The sequence below is a fragment of the Nymphalis io genome, chromosome Z (genome assembly GCF_905147045.1).
Source record: "Nymphalis io chromosome Z, ilAglIoxx1.1, whole genome shotgun sequence".
NCBI classification, from domain to species: Eukaryota; Metazoa; Arthropoda; class Insecta; order Lepidoptera; family Nymphalidae; genus Nymphalis; species Nymphalis io.
In genome coordinates this window covers 790,188-811,555 of record NC_065918.1, presented here as the reverse complement: position 1 = coordinate 811,555, position 21,368 = coordinate 790,188, and the positions used below count along the sequence as shown (strand labels likewise).

The 21,368-nt window shown below is 31.3% G+C and overlaps 1 protein-coding gene across 2 annotated transcripts; it reads right to left on the bottom strand.

The window, feature by feature from the left end:
- On the bottom strand, positions 1-14,833 carry LOC126780210 (L-lactate dehydrogenase). Of its 2 annotated transcripts, none has more exons than XM_050504480.1 (7): positions 14,787-14,833; positions 10,828-10,955; positions 7,677-7,794; positions 6,075-6,199; positions 4,090-4,312; positions 2,645-2,886; positions 1-1,719 (listed from the first exon to the last, which is right to left on the bottom strand). In XM_050504480.1, exons 2-7 carry the CDS (start codon positions 10,948-10,950, stop codon positions 1,555-1,557), a joined length of 996 nt encoding a protein of 331 aa, XP_050360437.1. In that variant the 5' UTR covers positions 10,951-10,955; positions 14,787-14,833; the 3' UTR covers positions 1-1,554. The 2 variants fall into 2 exon arrangements, with proteins under 2 accessions (XP_050360437.1, XP_050360436.1); XM_050504479.1 differs by lacking the exon at positions 14,787-14,833 and adding an exon at positions 12,295-12,467.
- Between the last annotated feature and the right edge of the window lie 6,535 nt (positions 14,834-21,368).

Genomic DNA, 21,368 nt, shown 5'->3' with positions numbered 1-21,368 from the left:
GAAACATTTAATATAAATAAATTTGATACAAAGTCCACAGCATCAATAGACGTATAAAATTACACAAGTTGAAACAATACAGATTAATAAAACACACATTAAATTTTCTGTAATATAAAAATTGTAATATAATTAAAAAATATATTATCAATTAAATATATACGACAATTTTAATTTTCTTTCTCAGTAATACCATACAATAAATGCAATATTAGCGTAGCGATGCACAACTCGAATATTCTAGAATTGCCATAGAAAAATACTTAATAAATAATTAATATAAATTTTATTTTATTAAAATAAATTAGAATAATATAACTATAAAATGCTAAGGTACAAATTCGGCACAAGAAAATGTCATGATTTTTTATTAATAAATTCTCGTAAGCGTCACGGGTGTGTTTGACATTATTTGAATTTCATCGATCTATGGCTGACCTTAGAATAAGAATCTAGAGACTTGTAAGTATAATGATCACAAATTGCGACGTCTAAAGGTCGTATGTAACAGACATTTTTCTTATAAATTTAACGTATTCAATTCCAGATTGTTCGTTTGATACCATAGAAACTGTAGAGTAAATAAGTTCTTTTTTCAAGTAGATAATTTTCACATACGACCTTTTGCATTGCTGAACAGCAGCGAAATATGTACATATGTCGTCCTTATACATATTTCGCTATTGTTGCTGTCATAGTAACGTTTGCTCAATTCTGAGAACAATTTACATCAATCGTGTTATATTTCGGTCTTATATGCAATCGTGGCTTATTATTTAACAGTCATTAATACTTAAATATAAAATATAATAATTAAATAACGTCCGAAAGTGATAATACATTACTCGCAATATTATCCTTAAAAATAAAAGTTTTGCGGTTTTTAAGTAAGCAATGTTTTGTCTTTTTAATTCGAATTTCAAATTACAAATGTCAAAAAAATATCAATAGTTTTAGAAACCGTTGATCAGTAAAGCTTTGCTTTACCAATCATATTGCTATGATATTATTATGATATTCGGATGCTTTGAATGAAAAAAAAAACAACTTTTATCGATTAACCGTGTTGAATTTAAACGGTTAATTAAATACTTAAACATTTTTGTCATGTGTCAAATTGTTCTTTATTTCGATAATATTTGTTAGGACGGTTTGTGCTAGCGAGCTTATAAATATATGTGCATAATAAAGGCTAATTAAAAATTAATTTGATACATCGATTTAACAAACAGCTTGTAATAAATTATTCAACTACTAATAACTACGTGTACATCAATTTTTGAAGTACCTATAGTGTATTTTTAAGTTACTTTTAGTAAGATAGTAAGTTATTTTTTTATATTATTATTATACTTTTTTTTTCAATTTCTTTACGCCAAGAGTTAAAAAATGGTTAAATGATGTTTGGGATTTACAAGACTTCGGCTAAATTAAGTATAATTTTTGGTTAAACAATTTAAATAGTCCAGCCGGGACATTATTTCCCGATTAAGTCCCGGTTGTTAATAAAAATTCCAAATTTTTCGGCTATTATTTTTATAGGTGCTATAAAAATTAAAATTTAATTCCAGCCTGTACTTGTGCCATCAATAGTGCTGATTTGCGGAGCTGCCCTAGTTCCTTATCGGTTAGGGGTTGACGAATCACGTCATAGACTCCATTGCTTCCCAGTACACATGGAAGAGATAGGAATACGTCCTCTTCAATTCCGTGCTCACCCTGTAGACAAATAATTTTTAAGGTTACATACAATTTATTTCAAACATGCAAAGGAATATTCAAATCACCTTCGACATAAAAATACCACATTTTCGGGTATTTTTGTATCGAAATGTAAACGAAATTAATTTGTAAAATAAAAAATACTACAGCGAAGTATCTACAAAGGAAAATCTTTTATTGTTTTCTACGTTTTTTTAAATTGTCAGTGATTTGATTTTGAATCCGGTTGCTTTCAAGTCATCGTTTTCGTTCGCTCACTGTTTAACCCATGTCAAAGTACAGGAGTAAATAAATGGTAATGAATTAGCGCGATATCATTGATCCTTTGATCTAGATCTCGAGTAATCGAAGGTGAAAAATTTTTGAATATCGGAGAATAAAAAATGAAATTTTTGAATATCAAAACTTTCGAAAAAAAATTAAAGTGTATAAATGATGCAAATCTCTTTTGCAAATTACGTATTCGTTCTATTTGTAGTTGAAACAATTTGACTTTGGTGATAGTGTAAAAAGCTTTAATGAAAGTATAGCAACTCTTCATATTGCCTCAAATGGTAAGAGAGGTGCTGGTGCATTTTACGCCCCGAGAATCGGAATTATGATACAATGAGGAAATGCTGCTAGCATTTTAGCCATTATTCCACGCGTTCATTTATCAAGTCAAGTTCTCCGGCATTTAAGCAAAGTTGATATAACTTATACGAAAATTATATGTTAATAACTTTATAATTCAAATAAATAAATAATGTAAAAATAATATATTTTTTGTCTCGAACTTATTTTGAAGGAGTAATCTTCGACTGATTTTTACGGCGAGCAGTTTGTCGGCAACCGTTCTCAAAATTATCTAAACTTGTTCTAAATTAATATAGTATTATTTATGGTTACTGTGAATGTTCAGACATTTCTGAGGATACAATACCTTGAGATAAGTAGACACAGCGTGAACACTATTAGCATTCGACAAGATGGCTCGTGCAAGCTGCGACAGAGAAAGTCCGATAGCCCAGGACGTGTACCCTTTCAGCTTGATCACTTCGTAAGCACTCTTCACCACCATCTCGTGAAGTTCCTGCCAGTTCTCCGGATCCCCATCGGTTCCGATGTTGACGTTCAAATCGCTCAGACGCACACCGGCTACGTTCACGCCTGACCATACCGGCACTGTAAGTTTTATATGTATTATATATACGCACTATTTAAAGCTTTAAAAATTGGTGAATTATTATATATGATAGTTATATATACCAAAGTGTATTTATTACTTTAGTATATAATCATCGCATGAATATTCAAACGTGAACATGTGTTATAGTTAAGCAGATTATTTAATCTTATTTGCCGAGTAGCGTTTGGTTCTAAGTATGCCATTTTGTTCTATCTAGTAAGTTGTGTAATTAGCTACAGCCTGTCTGTTTGTTCTAGCTAAAACTACTGGACCGATTTTGATGAAATTTTTATCTATTATTTTTATAAATAAAATTAAATACTGATATGATACATGTTAAATATCAACTATACCTGTCACTCAAGGTTGTTAGTATATAAAAAAAATGCAAACATGTGTTTAGTGTTTAAAAATTCTATCAGTTGCAAACGTAACTTAGCTTATTATAATCACTAATTTTATATAAAAAGTCGTGTAAGTTTATTTAATTTACTAAAGTATTAAATGAATATCTAGAGCGAAATCGTTTTTTAAAGATCATATTTTATGACAACCTTAATGCATCTTGAATCTTTGGCGATACGTATGTTGCATAGTGGGGGCTATTCTGTAAGAATAAGCTCGAGACTCGCCTCAGAAAATGGTCGTAAAATGTTAGAAAGTGACATGCGGAATATTACAAGAAAACACGTATCAATATAGTACATCACCATAAGTCGGTAGTCAACATTTCACTGGTGAGTAATGGTTGAATTCTTACAGAATAGCACTTCAGTTGTCGGCAATTTTTGCCGCGATAAGGATTTGACTTACTACTAGTATTTATGACACTATCCTTCTATTTATAACTATGATATCTAAAATACATATAACTTAATAACTCATTAGTCTAAACTTATGCGTATTATAGGAATATCATGCATGAGTTAGTTCTGTTTGTTAACCATTTACGTCTCAACCGTTCATGAAATTTTGCATACTCGCTAAGAGTACAAAAAGTATATACGGTTCTAAGAAAAACGAATCTTGTATATAGTGACCGGAAATATTTGCTTATAAGCTTATAGGCGAACAAAATACATTGACTTCCTTTAATTTATCATTAAAAATTGTAAATAATTAAATGATCACTAAGCCATTCAACCGTTTTTTTTTCTAAATACAGAGCGACAATATTTCGTTATTCATGTTATTCTCACCACTGCTGTCTCCGTGTTCACCGATAATGTATCCATGGCAAGATGTAGCGGCCACGGATAACTTCTCTGACAGGAGATAGCGGAATCTGGCCGAGTCCAGATTCGTGCCAGACCCGATAACGCGGTGTTTGGGTAACCCGCTGATCTTCCAGGTCACGTACGTGAGAATGTCGACCGGATTACTGGCAATTATGAATACCGCATCTGGACTGTATTTGACGAGCTGAAAGGGAATCAAACGTTTTTATATTGTACACGTTATGTTACGTTTATAATACTGTGATCGAGTTTACCAAAACAATATTTACTATTCAATACCACCAATGCAATGCTTCGCATAAGTATATTATGCCTATAATGTAGCTGAGCCACTATTATTATTTATTAAGCCGGATGATTTAGCAGATCACAATAGAAACGTCACGTTTAAGCATTCAGATACACGCACACATACGCTTATATATTTGAGGTCTGGCTCATACGTAGAAACCATAGACAAAACTCTAAAAGACCTCGGTAGTTGTAGGTGACTTCTACCGAACTCTTTCCGTGATGAGTTAGCTTAAAGTTAATTTATACCTGAGTAATATATACAAGCTCAGATAATTGTCATAATTTATGTTGTAAATTAAATTGTAACGTTGTTGATTACAAAATAAGTAAATAAGCTTGAATCTCATAACAAGCTTTAAATATTCTTTACTTCCGATATATAAACAAACGATCCGGCGTCTTATATGTAATATGGAATACACTCTATCCTACCCTACTGTCACTCATTAATCAAAATTAAAAATGTTGTCTTAAATATTATTACAATTTATCTTTACTAAACGTAAACAATGTTGTCTAAATAAACATCATTGTTTGGTTACAGTAACAGCCTGTCCTATGTTAATGTCCCACTGCCGGGCTAAGGCCTCCCCTCCCTTTTTGAGGAGAAGGTTTAGAGCTTATTCCTCCACGCTGCTCCATTGCGGGTTGGTAGAATACATATGTCAAATAATTTCAATGAAATGAAAGACACATGCAGGTTTCCTCACGATGTTTTCCTTCACCGCAAAGCACGAGATGAATTATAATCACAAATTAAGCACATAAAAATTCAGTGGTGCTTGCCCTAATCGCGTTTTAACCACTTGACCATCTCAGCTTGTTTGGTTATCTAACTAAAATTAAATTGAAGCAAATTTGTTATTGCTAGATGAAATTATTTTGAATTGTAATCTCAAGATAACTTAATGTTATCAATAAAAATTTACACTTAGTTTATAATAACATAATATAATTAAAACTGCAATAAAACTGTCAGCGAAACATTAATGATAAGCGGATATTATATCATACGCATTTTGGTAAATTATTTAAACCAGGTTTATTATTTAATATGTATCGCGACTTTGTGTGCGCTGAATATCTTTATGAATATGTTCGCCAGATAATTATAAAATATAAAAGTTTTACATATGTACGTAAATATATGTATGTATAAGATTTAGTAAACGCATATATTTACTTTGTCGCAAATAAAATTCATGAACTCAACTTATGCAGAGGGCGTTGTAATCAGTGGAAATAATGTTAACTCAATAATACAATCTTCAATCACAAGAAATATGCCAATTTAGAGTAATGTGTACATTGAATGTAGTTTATTACGTATATATAGTAACATAGAAGTATAATCCTGGTATGCTGTAATAATTTTTTATTGAAAGACCCGAATGAAAGAAATTGTTTTAATTTATTCGAAAAATAGTTAGGGGCCTCCACTCCCTTTTGCCCAATAGCCTCCTGATCTCTAAGTCTGGCTCTGTTAATACTTTAAAATGAAATGGATTATTAGGAATTGGCTATGACTGTCAGCAAAACCATTACTCTCTTCAAGAAATATATTCGGTGAACACTGAATTATATTACGGTGAATTCTTTTGGTGATAATCAAAACAAAACCTACCCGATACCTCTTGAAATATAGAGGTTACCTGAGGAATGATTATCTTGAGAACGTCAGTGTTCCTCTGCACTAGGTCCAATCGCGACTCACCCTCGCGTTGCCGTACTCCAGCCGTCACTACACAAATCTTCGAGCCGGCTGAAATTGCATAATCTGAAAATAAAAATAAAAATGGAATATTTTTAAAATAATTAATGAAAGTAATATGTTACATTTTTGCCAAACAGCAATCGACAGGCAGCAAATCCCGCCTCGATATTACGAGATAAAAATTAAGGTTCAACTCTTTTCATTAGCAATTTTTGTGATATATTTATATATAACGCACCGTAATAGATATTTTTGTATATATGTTATAAGCAAGCAATGACATTTCTTATCGCCTACAATTAACATTTTATAACAAATACATATCATTTTTAGTTTGTTTTGTTATAAGCCAATTAAAATAAAATATTATATTACAAGTCGTCTCATGCGATTATTCTCTGTATCGCCATTTTATAAGATTGATTAAACCGGTTATCCGCCCATTAACCGGAAAAAACTAGTTTGAACGATACGAATTATAAGTTACTTCATTATTTACAATCATATTTGTATATTATGCGTGAAAGTCAACGAATGCTAATTGTCTTTTTATCGTCCTTTATGTTTTACTGAAAAAATTACTTAGGCATATTTTGCCTAAATGCCTTATTATTACATCTTTACACATAAATAAATTATTATTACATTTTAATATTTAAATAACTCTTTACGTGTATATTTCAACGAGCCGCTGCTTAGAACCTCAGCTTCACACACAGAAGTTTTTTGTGTGTGTCCTTGCATTGTTTAGATTGGACCCGGTAGATGGAATTGCGATCGGGTTCCATGGTTTTTTTAACTAACAAAATTAAAACTTATTTTACCGGAGGCCATCTACATGTGATATACAACCAAGTTGGTAGAACAAACACTTTCGTGGCGATCAGTTAAGCGGTATGAGGTCTATTATCTATCGATAGGTCTATGGTCTATAGCTGAACATATTACCAACATATTTTTTTACATATAAGATTACTAGTATGATTGTTTTTAACTTATTAAGTAAAAAATGTCGAGATGGCCCAGTGGTAAGAACGCGAGAATCTTAACCGATGAACGTGGGCTCAAACCCGGGCAAGCACCTCTGAATTTTCATGTGCTTAATTTCTGTTTATAATTCATCTCGTGCTTTTCGGTGAAGGAAAACATCGTGAGGAAACCTGCATGTGTCTAATTTCATCGAAATTCTGCAACATGTGTATTCCACCAACCCGCATTGGAGCAGCGTGGTGGAATAAGCTCCAAACCTTCTCCTCAAAAAAAAGGAGAGGAGGCCTTAGCCCAGCAGTGGGACATTTACAGGCTGTTACTAACTAACTACTAACTAAGTAAAAAATGTAGAAATGTCTGCGGGATCTTGTCATAGAAATATATATTTTGCTTGATAAGGGATCAACCTAGTAAATATGGGTATTTACTTTCCTCTTGGAGGTTGTATTAGTAAAGACATTATATACATAATAATAGATAATATATATGTACAATATATAATAAAATATATAGCACTTATTTATATTAAAATGTACAGTGAATATCTTACCAGTGCTGGCCTGGATCCTTGCATTCTTCATAAAGGCCGAGCCGTGCTGAAGATCCATCATTTCACCCTTCAACTTGTCTTCCATGACGTCGACCAATGCGATGTTATTTGTTACACCCTGTATCATAATATTTAAATAATTACATAAATGTTTTTTTTTTCAAAGTAAGTAAGTTGTAAGAAAATTAAACGGTTTCGCGAGGAAATTTTCTTAACAAAAGCACGTCGTTAAATGAAGGAAAGGGAAAAATAATTTCGCATTTTTTTGTATTTGTTGGCTGACGTCTAATATAATAAAATCATATAGAAAGCCTTACCACCAACTTTTGTCACAGTCGTCGAATTAGATTGAGAGTATTAGAGAGTGAGGCAATTGAGTGCTCACTTGTGTTAGCGCACAGTATTGTGCACTATAAATATATTCTACGTAGCTGGTTAGTCTCAGTTGAAATAAAAGAATCAGCATTAAGAATTTTTAACCAATTAGGATGAAATTAATGAGAATACAACGGCGAGGATCACGGTTAAAAAGCAATGTTACAAAATTAAAATTCCTTTGCTGACGCTCAACCTAATTTTTTTATTTTCGTAACATCGGTCGTCGACTTTTGACTTGCGAATTATTTTCGACACGCACCTAAAAATATTTAATCGAGATGACATAAATAACAATAGTGCACTTCGTTTATAATAACCGTCATATATTTACCACAAACCGAAATACAATTCAATATTTAGCCGAGATGGCCCAGTGGTAAGAACGCGTGAATCTTAACCGATGATCGTGGGTTCAAACCCGAGCAAGCACCACTGAATTTTTAATTATAATTCATCTCGTGCTTTACGGTGAAGGAAAACATGCATGTGTCTAATTTCAATAAAGTTATTCCACATGTGTATTCCACCAACCCGCATTGTGAACAAGTGCAGCATGGTGAAATAAGCTCCAAACATTCTCCTCAAAAAAGGGAGAGAAGGCCTTAGCCCAGCAGTGGGACATTCATAGGCTGTTACGTACGTGTTACGAAATACAATCAAAAGTATAAAGCTAAACCCAAAAAATAAGATACGATCCACATTAAAAAATAATTATAATAATATAAAGGCGTAAGTCAAATGAAGGGAGTCGGTCGTTAGTTAGCTGCGATCAAGAAATTACACGTTGAGTTTCTTTGAAAATATAAATTGCGAAATAATGCAATCTTTTGTCAAAAGGTTTTACAAAAAAAAGTTGTAGCTACCCATCGTGCAATTGTTATCGTGAACTTACTTTAAATAGTAAGTCGGTGTGATATTATTTAATAATTATTCTTTGCAGGTCATAATCGAGTAGAGTATGAGCAAAATCTGATAACCTCAAAAGTGGATTGCATTGATTTTCAACGAGTTTCGATTCGACAACTATGACGTAAGTAGACTGTAGTATCATATCACAATAGTATCATAATATGGTATATATAGCCTAGAGCTCCATCCACACTAAATGATATATAAACATATGTAAAATAAAGTAAGACTATATTAATAAACAAAATAATGAATTGATAATTTAGACCAGTACTGAACAATCATATACCATTTTAATTAGTGTTACGAGTATTACTGTTTAATAACTACTCAACAAAGTGTATTTCTTACACATGTGTTATTGTTAAACTAGAATAAATGACGTCATACAATACTATAGAAATAGTTTAGATTCCAAGGTCCGAATCAAAGTAACTTGTATTATCCTCCTATAATCTATCTTGAATAATTTTATGACTTAATATCTACACTCGGTTTTTTGTTACATAAGTTAATACATTGTACAGTTAATATTGACTTCTTTTCGGCCAGTGGCCACAGATAATTAAAATTATAAAAAATAAAACTTACTTAAGACCTCCTTCATTAAAAAAAAACTAATTTTTTAATTTAAATAAAATATATTGATTATTTAAATTATCTCGTAATTAAATTTTAATAAATAGAATTACTAACTTTTGCTTGCAAGTATTGCAAAGACGATGACATTACAGTCTTTATTTATTTTTATCATCAGAATTTTGCTTACATAAAAAGATATATATAAACATTATATTAATTACAAAACTTATATACAATGGTAATCATACTCCTCCCAGGACTATTTGCAATTGCACAATTCCGAGTCAATGTTACGAGTGACGTGAGCGTGAGTGAGACGTTAGAAATGATGCTAGTATTACAAGCATGGTGAAAGACTTTAAGGTCGTCTTTTGCGTAGCGAACACACCCTTAAATCGTATAACACAGAGTCGTTTTTCGCGTCTCGCTAATTCCTTCTAAAGTCTAAACTATACATGAGTTTTCAGGCAAATTTCACAACTATTATGATAATTTCTACATAATATACATAATATTTTATATACAAATTTTAAACTAGTTTAAAAATAAAAATTTCCTTTTATATTTTGGATCTTTTTGACATTTTATAGTCTGAATATGTTAGAATTTTGGATAAACAAATGATATCAATAGGCGGACTTAAGGAGTATTACAGATGTAATAACCACCCATTGGCACAGTTATCAATATAAACATGATGTTATAGTGCATTACAGCAGCAGAAAATAAATGACAATTGAACAAACACCGCTTGAAAAACAGTAAAAATTTTTTGAATGATTTTAATACTTCAATCTAGAGAGCGAAAAAAAAAAAACGCGTTTTAAACAGTTTCTCAGAGCGCCATCAAAGCTCCTTGTATCGGAATAGTCAGACATTATTTTGACGCGTATTTTGAGATAATAAATTTTCTGTTTAGATCCTTAGTCTAGAGACTAAGAATATTCTTTTTGATATCAATCTGTAATTTTGCCGCCAAATGATTTATTATCTAAAATTGTATAGCCGACGATATGTTATTTATGGATGATAAAATGATGTAGATATTTGTATCCGATCGCAGATATATATGCGAAATTTACATTACTTTGTACGATTACAGTTTATTGCGTTTATAATAAGAGTAGGTAATTTATGCAGCGGTCGCGAGGAAATCGCCCGTACCGACAATTTTATATTATATGTAAAATACAAATGTATACTTTAAAACAAACCAAACCTAATTTATTTTTTTGGATTATAAGTATATATATATTAAATTTAAATATATATTTAATTATACCTGTGTTAACATAGAAAAAACAGCGGCCATTCCGACCTGTCCCGTACCGACAACAGTGACCTTGTTGCCGTTATCATCAATCCTCGGCTGGACTGGCTGAAATAACTGCTCCAGGGTTGCCATTTTACCTAATAAAATAAAAAAAGCAGTTAGTAAAGTCAGTAGGAATATAAAAAAGCCTATATGAATAATAGCTTATATGTGACATCGTTTATTACCGTAGGCAACCACTAACCACTAATTGAAAAAACCCATTTTTATTTTATTTTTTAAATATAAATATCAAATGTGATAATTTACTAATGATGATGTCAGAATTTACCAATATCTTCTAGAAGTATGTACATAGTACATATCCCAGGCCCTTGAGGAGAACCAGGTTATATGGGAATTTTTAACTGTGTCTGGCTGTGTGTCCCGTAATTCGCGGTGATGGAAAAAATCGTGAGGAAAGGATACGAGCCTGGTGTCAAATTTCACTGATCTGATGTCTTTCGAGCAACCCGCAATGGAGTAACGTAGTGGAATAAGCTCCAGGTTATTTCTAACATTTATAAGGTACTTTAAGTTAGGTAACTGAAGTATAAATAATACTATTGAATAAATCTTAAATTGCGAATACCATTGTACTGAATCCTTGTTCTTAACTAGAGAGGCATTTTTTTCTCATGTTGTATAAGTAAATATTAAATTTTATTTGAAAAAACATTATATTATTATCATAATTATATTTGAGCGAACCGCTCGAATAGCTTTTAAAAAAGGAACCTTGATTGTTTTTGATTTCAATCGAGTTGCGTCATAATTTTTTATTCTTTATTTTTACCTAAATAGAATATGCTGTAATAGGCTTTTTCGTTACTAAATCTAAAAATAATAAAAAAAAATCACAAGACCACAATAAAAAAAAATACGCAAAGCACATTTATTCAATTTGTATATTACACAATTACGCTAGTAATTGACATAGAAGTCGAATCCATCATTAAATAAGTCATTTACCTTATTTATTTAAATATAAATTGCTATTTATTTAACGCCGAGCATAAACTAGCCGTTAACAATTACATGATGACACTTTTTTATATTTGAAGTTAAGCAAATATTGTTTGGAATAAATATGTAAGTACCTGTTACTCTATAATGTCTGCGACTTAATAACAATTTAACGCTAAGCCGTTGCAATACAGGAAACATATTCACTATATTAATCACGAAGCACTTTGAACGTATCGCGTCTCATAGTAAATATGATCTGACGAAAACGACTTGCAAAGAACATTATATGTGCTCGTTACAGGTAACTTAATTACTCGTATTAAAAAAAAAACCGAAAAAGAAACCGTATTACTATTAGAGTCTTGTAATAATAAAAACAACATAAACAAATCCGCAACCACGTGCATTATATTTAGATGTATATTTTTATAAGATTTAATGCTTCAAAATTTATAAAAAAAAACTCACGCGTAGTTCCATTGACTCCGTTCGCTTTATTTCCAGGCATTGTTCTATAGAAATTCAGGACTCGTCACACTTGTAATACAATAGCTCGTCGTACGTAACAACGTAATTGTTGATCTTAGAAATGCAACTAAGTATTAAGTGTTTCGGTCATATAACCGAAGAACGGTAATGACCGAATGGCAGCGAGAGCGCTAAAATATAGGGTGAACTGCCCGCACATGTGACATGGTGGGGATGGGTTCCAAATTTAAATCCGCGAACGGTTGATCGAACCGAGTCGGAATACATGCTCCGTTGCACGTACGTTGCTTTGCAATACGGATGCAATATTTATTCATTTTAAAACTGCATTCATGTGAATTCGTTTTGCAATATTGTCATATTAAATTATTTAGATTTTAATATTTATAAAATAATGTTCTCTGTTCTATGTAGTGTGTCTATAAAACATACTAAATATGAGGAATAAAAACATGACATGAATATTTTCAGTTTAAATGAAATTATTGTAAGTTATAAGTAAACTTGATAGTACGATATATATTTATTAATTTAGCAATTTTGTGTAATACCTTTTTAAATGTAAAAAACAAAACGCTAACTGAAATCTATTTAAATCTTTAAACAAAAGGAATAAAATATAATAGAATATACCGACGTCCTTAAATCGCTAAATGTGCAAAATACATATAAATAAGATTAGAAAATAAATTATTTCATTTACAATCGTAAAATAAATTATATTTTGATGATGATGATGATGAATTTGATGAAAAATGTTTCTTCATTTGAAGCTTCAAATACCTTAATTAATATTTGATGTAAAAATAAAATATAAATTTCTTTTAACAGAATTTTCTGTAACATTATTTAGATTATGATTATTTATATGGACGCTTCTTTTAAATATTAAACAACAAATTTTATGTATATCTGAATATTACTTAATCTTTCAATATTCATCGAGAAATTACTAACTTTCTTATATTATTAAGGAAATTTATTTTAATTTTTCATTTCGATTAAAAATCGAGCGAAAAAGTGGACACGATTTTAACGCGAGTTTATTATTCCGTAAGAACTCACTTCATTACTCATCCGTGAAATGTTGACAACTGACGTATTGTAATATATTTTTTTTTTTATATAGAATAGGAAGGCGGACGAGCATATGGGCCACCTGATGGTAAGTGGTCACCAAACGCCCTTAGACATTAGCATTGTAATAAATGTTAACCATTGCTTAAATCACCAATGCGCCACCAACCTTGGGAACTAAGATTTTATGTCCCTTGTGCCTGTAATTACACTGGCTCACTCACCCTTCAAACCGGAACACAACAATATTAAGTATTGCTGTTTTGCGGTAGAATATCTGATGAGTGGGTGGTACCTACCCAGACGAGCTTGCACAAAGCCCTACCACCAGTATAATATATTGAGCGTGTATGAAATGTTATAATTATTATGGCAATGTCGCATATCACTTTCTGACATTTCATGATTATTTCCAGCGGTGAGATTCGATTTTGTTTTTACAGAATATGTGTATTTTTAAAACTTTAAATAATGATCATACTTTAATGGTATTTAATAATAAAATCCAAAAATAAAAATGTAAATACGGTAGTTCCCTTAACACAAATTAAGCGTTAACGTTTCTTATTTTGATCAAGATATAAATTTGCAGCTGCTTAATATAAATTAAACGAAACGAGATTGTAAAAAAAGCATTCCATTAAGTAATTACATTGATTCATTTAAAAATAAATGGGTTTAATTCATTCGCATGGTAGAGGTCACTGTCAGGAGCGCGTGAACTATCACGGTCGAGAATATTATGAATATGAACAGGCAAAATCGTATTCAAATATATTAGTTAATATTAGAGAAAAGTATTAATTGCTTTTAATAATATTACTGTAAATTTTTTCCACGGCATACTTATAACAAAAATTCTTATGTCTAATATATTCGCAATAACCTTGATGTGTAAATAAAGTATGCTTATGTATATTTCTAATTATATAAAGTGATACAAAATAAAAATTGATAAAAATTTAGAAACTATTTAGGTATCTAGGTATATCATAATTTAATACATTTTCATACGAATTCTTAATTAACTCTTTAATAAATTAAATTTATAAAAAAAGTGAAATAAAAATATTAAAACAAATTAACAAAAAAAACAAAAAAAGAAACAATCTCTCCTTTCAGTGAAAGTAAACAAAGTAGCAAACAAAGGTCAAATTATTACTTATACTATAATCTCAAAGTTGTAAAAGCACTAGCAAAACTAAAAAAACATATAAAAATTCAAGTAACATGAATGTCAAATATATAAGTCAAAAATAAAACTTCGCAAAATTTAAAATAAAGTTTTATTATCTATTATCCTTAAAAAAACAGATGTATCACTAAAATAAACAGATTTAATAATAGAATCGAATTGAGTCATGTGTTAATGAAAGTAATACGTGAAAACTCACAATTATATCTTAGGTCGTGGTACAGGTCACGTAGAGACGACCAACGGTGGTTGTATGGCGAGGCGGTTGAGACTCGAGTCAGACGCTTACTCAAGGTGACCTTCAACAATTCGTTTTAGAAGCCACGCCATCACGCATGCCCGAAACCGCTTAATCAAAAACACACCCAATCACTGTGCAATAAACTATATTCTAGCATGCACATACGATTTGATACAGGACGATAATATTATGACAGTTCGCCGCGTTTATTTCAATGAGCCGGCATTAAATACTTAAATACTTTATTAGATATTACAAGTGCAGTTACTTCACTAACATTGTGTGGTATTAATGAATCAGAAGGTGCTATCTGTATCTGATAAAGGTCCCTAACTGATAAGGAGCTTTCGAAGGTTATGATTCTTACGGCACTTGTAATAGGGTCCAGGTTTGTAGCATTTGTGTTAACTCCAAATTTCTGATTGATGTAGTAACAAATAATAATTATTTTATTATTCATCATTCATTATTTGCTTGCTTTTATTCTATTTAAAATTAATATCGGCAGTGTGTTTTTCTCCTCCATTTATCTCTATCTCTATTTATATCCTGAGTTACTTTCTGATACATATCATCCTTCACAATGTTTTGGTACTCTTGTCTTGTGGTCATCCACATACCTAACTCTCCTCTTGCATGTTATAAAATGATGATCAGTTGTCTTTCTGCTTTATCAGCTTCATTCAAATTTCCAATTAGTTACTCATTTTTATTATGACCATTTAATTTAATTTCTCATCCAATCATTCATCTATGACCTTAGCCCAAGCCCTTAGTACGATCCGTAACAACAGATCCGTAAAGTTATAGTGTTAGAACAAACACGAGACTTAACGCACTCACAATTGATATGCAACATTGACTTATATCGTTTAAAAGATACACGTACCTCAGTAGCGTATCACTTTAAGTCAGTTTTTCATATCACGAGTGAAATACGTGAGTTCTTACAAAATATCACTGCAAATGACATTTTTATTATAAGATAAGTAGATAAATATACGATCAGGAGATCGTCAAGTTATAAACTTTTGAGGTTTTTTTTTTATATGTCCGGGATGGCAAATGACTCTACTCCACCTGATGGTAAGTGGTAGTAGAGTCCAAACGCGACCACGGCCAGTACAGTCGGGAAGAATGTTCTGTACTAGCCGTCACCGCCTTGCCGGCCCGCAAGATGCCTCTTCACGCCTCGTTTGAAGGAACCCGGGTAAAGTTAGTAATAAAGTATACGGTTGTAGAACTAATAGAGTTATTTATTAATATCACAAATATTTTTATGATAAAACTATTACGAAAAAATATCTGAATATAGTTCAAATCTAATAAGTACATTATGTATCACTAATTAAATATATATGACTTTTTCCAATAATTAATACATAAAAGCCTCAAATATATACAAATAAAAATTAAAATAACTGCTGTAAAAATCGTGACCGCGTGAAACGGTGAAAAGGGTGCCACATAATTACTACATATTTAAGTGTGTATTTAAGAAAATATTTCTTAGTGTAAGCCGACTGCCTCGTTGGTCTACGCTACAGGCTAACTTAAAAGGGTACAAATCAAAAAATCCCGTATCAGACCAATAAAAAGTAATTTTCCAGTCGCGAAATTCCTAGTAGCAGCTCGAAGGTTGGTAATTGGCAGTGTGCACACCGTGCCTTGGAAGACACTAACTTAAAAACATAACGCCTAAACTCTCTCTAGTCGTGTTGAGTTACCGATTCATTGGGCTGTGGAGATTTAGGCAAAAGAGAATGAACCTGTCTTTGTAAACACTTATGCACTATGATATAAAATATATGCCGTGCAGTTGGCTATTATCCATCCAGTATGACTTAAATCAATCCGGATAACCAGCCAATTGCAATTGTTCATTTTAGCACTTCTTTATGTTGTCTGGAAGGGACTATACTGAGTAAAAGCCTATTAATAAAAACTCACTCACCACCCTTTATGTACGTCCGTAGTTTTATAACAAAAACCTTCAAACGAATAATAACAATGATCCTTCAGGTCATCAGGCCTGGACTTAGAAATCCGAGGCCCTAGACACTGATATTTGAACTTCCCTATTGTAACGAGTTTTTTTAATTACCAATTATTTAATAATTGTAACCTACTGGTATCCGACACATACATGTTAACTCTAGATCTAATGAGAACGAGATGATCTTCGTTTAAGTTTCACTTTACCATCTGAGATTATTTTATACCTACTTTTAATATCTTGCGTAATGTTTTCATTATGCGAGAATATTGAAAAAGCCTGAGGTGGGTTTCATATATTAAAGGCTTTGTTTAAGCCCTATCACTATTGAAACGATATCTTAGTTCCAAGAGATGGTGGCACGATTTTAATGATGGTATTGATATTTTCTCGTGGATTTTTGTCACTAGAATGCACATTCCGAACTGATAGTGATTTCAGTTTTGCCAAGTGATGTTTCAACGCACATTTTAATCATTGATAGTCCCAAAGTTTACCTTACTAGCTGCTTGACTCGACTTCGTACGGTTAAAATAAATATTTTATCCCGTGATTTTTTTTAATAATGAGATATTAACATTCGCTAATCGATCTATTCGCCCATACAGGATTTATAGTACTAAGGGCATAAAATAATGTATATGCATAAATCATAGTAGAACACGCCCTGCGTATTTTTTCATACGCTTGTTTAAATATCTCTTAATATTTGTAAAATTACTAGTTTGAGTTTCAAAGTGTTAGTATTAGGAAAAATTTTTAACATAAAGCGCCTAAAATTATACCTTTGTGACAATTAAACTAAATTAAAGGTGTCATTATTTTCTCTTTCCTTCTAACAATACAGTTAACAAAATAATTACAGTGGTTATCACTATGGGTCATCTATAAAAGATACATACGTTAACAAATCTCATATACAAAGTTTTTGTGTATCTTATACATTTCGCGTTAGCTATATAACAGTCTAGAGCGACAATTTTCTCTTCGAGTACGTGGACATATTAAGATATATTCCTAAATTAAATATGCAAAATATCAATTACATATTATTATTATTAAAAATTAACTATAAAGCATATGTCCTTCATAAAACTATAAATTAAATTACTATGAAAGTTACATATAGAATTTGTAGTTACTGAGTGGAACCGAAAAAAATGAAAAAACTTATGACTTACTTAGGTAAGATGTAAAAAAATAAATATTTAACAATTTAGCGACTTTCAAATGCTGTCTTAGAAAAAGTTTCTTAACATACACCTAATTTAATAATAATTTCATAATTTGATGAAATTAAAGCAAAATGAGACGTAGTTAGGTATTAAGTATATATAACAGCTGATTGCCTCGTTGGTCTAGTGGCTTGATATAAGGCCGCAGACCCGGAGGTCCTGGGTTCAATACCCAGGTCGGGCCAATAAAAAGTTATTGGGTTTTTCTGTCAGAAAATTCTCAGTAGTAGCCCGGAGTATGGAAGTTGGAAGTTTATACACTCCCGTGCCTCGGAAAGCACGTAAAGCCGTTGGTCCTGCGCCTGAACTCTTTCCGGTCGTGTCGGATTGCCGTCCCATCGGATTATGAGAGTTAGGGAATAGAGAGTGCACCTGTGTTTGCGCACACACTTGTGCACTATAATATCTCCTGCGTAGTTGGCTAATCTCTCTTGAGATTAGCCGCCGTGACCGAAATCGGTCTGGAGGACATTATTATTATTATTATATATAAAAGCAATTAAGTATTATTTAACAATTGAAGTGACATTAAAATAAAGTTTTAACAATTAATATTTATATAATCCACCATACTGTATATAAATTGATTGTGCTTTAATTGTAATTGTAACTTGAACTATTCAGGCAATTCACGCCGTGGAAACTATGAACTTTTCCCGACTTAATGGACGAATATCATCATAAATTTAGCTAGTTTATATATGTATACAAAAAAAGCTACCTGGAATAATATAGTTTTTAATAAATGGTGGTGAGTTTTTTTCAAACAGGTGCTGTGTTTCCTTAGTTTACTTTCCGCGTTTTACAAATAAACTTACAAAACTCCCGCTAAAACTGCTATTGTATACATATTATATTTGTATATGTGTATGCAGTAAAATTAAATTAATAAAAGAAGAACCTAAGCTCAGCTTAACTACCTACCAAAGAAAATACAAATTTAAATTATTTAAATTTAATATTAGATTTAATAATGCAATAAAAATTAAAATAAATAGACTGTTTAACTTTTGAAAACTTACTTTTTTTTTAATCTAAGTCTATTTTATATATCTGAATTATTTACATTAAAGCCTTAATAAACATACAAATAAAAATTAAAAATAGTCTTTTTACAAATCATGACCGCGTGGAATAGTGCCAAGAATGCTAGCAGAATTGCAGAATATTTACAAGGTTTGTTCGCTCCAGCTTTTTCTGCAGTTCCGCAAGGTCCGGCTTTTAACATTGTTTCCTTGCTATGAGATGTTTTAATTAACATTAACGTTTATATTTGGTAGCAAGTCAGGTCTCCAATTATGGCAGCCTCACGCCTACAAAGGTAGACTGTACTTTTATCCGGAAACACTTATGACAGTGAATTGTACCGTCAATGAAAAATTGTTCAGATCCCTTATTAATTCAAAGTTAGATGACCCAAAAGAAATTACATAGTTATATTCATTTTGTAGAATGTTTTTGTCAGCAATTTGTAAAGACAAAGTATTGAGTAGAGAATTACTATACATTGAGTCGGGATGGCCCGCGGTGTGCCCCTCAGAAGAAGTTTGGCAGTACTTTCTTAGACGTAATGAAAGTTCATCATCATTCGTAGTAAAGTTACTACGAATGTCACCAATAGGAGATGGTGAGTCAGATGTGATGGGTGGTACTAGTAATAACAGTTCAGCACCCTGTCCAAATATAGCTAGCTCCACAGGTAGACCAAAACGGAAACGCGTACCAATTGTAAGATACCTACCCAAATTTGTTATAGATAATTAAGTTTATATATTTCTGTTTGTAATGGTAATTTAAGAAGGGAAGTGTAACGTATTTAAATATTGCCGGCACTGGCAATCAATAACTAGTTTCAATTGTATTAACATGAGCTTGGAATGTGAGAGTTTTGTAATAAAATGGTATTGGTGAATTTATACATATAACATAAATAAATATATACTCCATTTGTTGAACCAGGGTACAGTAAGCTATTAAGACGTCAGATATATATATGTAAGACCCAAATTATAAAATTATGTCTGAATTGAATAAAAAATGTAAAGTTCTAATTCAAACATATTACAAAGAAATATTGCATGAAGCGAATTCAAGCAGGATCAGAAAGCATTCTATTTATAATAATCCTTTTTTCGAATTAAGGCAGTAACCCTATCTGAGACCCTTGAGGGCTAAAGCACTGGATCGATTCTGATACAAATTAATAGATATGAATGTACACGTATCCGCCATCCCCTTCTGGACCCGGCCAAATCCACTTCGGGCACTAAAGGCAACGCATGTCGCCCTTAAACGTGTAAAATGCCGGCTTGTTGTGTAAGTATGTGTGATAACAGGAGTTCAATGAAAAACTTCAAGTTATATGGGGTAACGTACCATAGGTGAGTATAGCTTTATGTGTCAATTATGAAAATATAATTATTTTGAAAAATGTATTGCAAGTACATAATAACACCTTATGTATCGGCACTAGGGCTACCACCTTCAACTTATCCAAATAAAGTGTAAATAAGGTTTATAAATGAAGGCAAGGAAAGGCTATTTTATCAGAATAAATTATCAATTCTTCATATATCTCCAAAGAAAAAAATATCTGTGTAACATAACTTCTTAATTTTTTTTAATAAGTTAGTGTATTAGTAGGTGTATACCAAACATCATTTTATATAAGAGGTTTATTTTTGTTGGAAAGTGTAATATGTAATTATGCTTATTTATACGTTTCAAAACAATATATACATTTTAGATTAGATTGCGTTCTAAAAAGAGTACTCTGGTTCATGGCAAAGTCATTCAGCCGATTTGTTATCAGTTTTTTTTTATTATTTACGTAAAATAAGTACTATTTCTCGTACTTTATGGTTGTCATAAGGTATAATATAAATGATATATTATAGAATAGAGTACAATTGCTGGAAATAACGTAAGTATATTTTTTTTATAAAGTCTGGTTGCCAACCCTAATAAGTGAAATCCCGATCCCTAACTTCGAATTTAAAGTGTAGTGATGAGTCCTGTCAAAAATATTTATACAATCGATTCATTGTCGATTATAATAATTTGTGAATGTTCTGATACCATGAAATGATACCATGTATGTGTTTGCTCAATTACAAATTACATTATTGTTAATCTTTCTTTATCATAAATTATTATGTTGTAATTTACAAAAGTTATTTTTGATTACTTTAATTTAGAAGGTTAAGTATTATAACAGCTAAAACTTATTATTATATTTATAAAAATATTACTATATATATAATAAAATTAGCTCATTAAACAGTTCTATACTATCATAGGGCGCCATTA

Coding starts and splice junctions, on each gene's coding strand:
- LOC126780210 (XM_050504479.1), bottom strand. CDS start 12,334: ATGCCTGGAAATAAAGCGAACGGAGTCAATGGAACTACGC. Junction 6,200..7,676: donor AAGGATCCAGGCCAGCACTG/GTAAGATATTCA, acceptor TTTTATTTTCAG/ATTATGCAATTTCAGCCGGC. Junction 4,313..6,074: donor TCAAGATAATCATTCCTCAG/GTAACCTCTATA, acceptor ATTCCCTTTCAG/CTCGTCAAATACAGTCCAGA.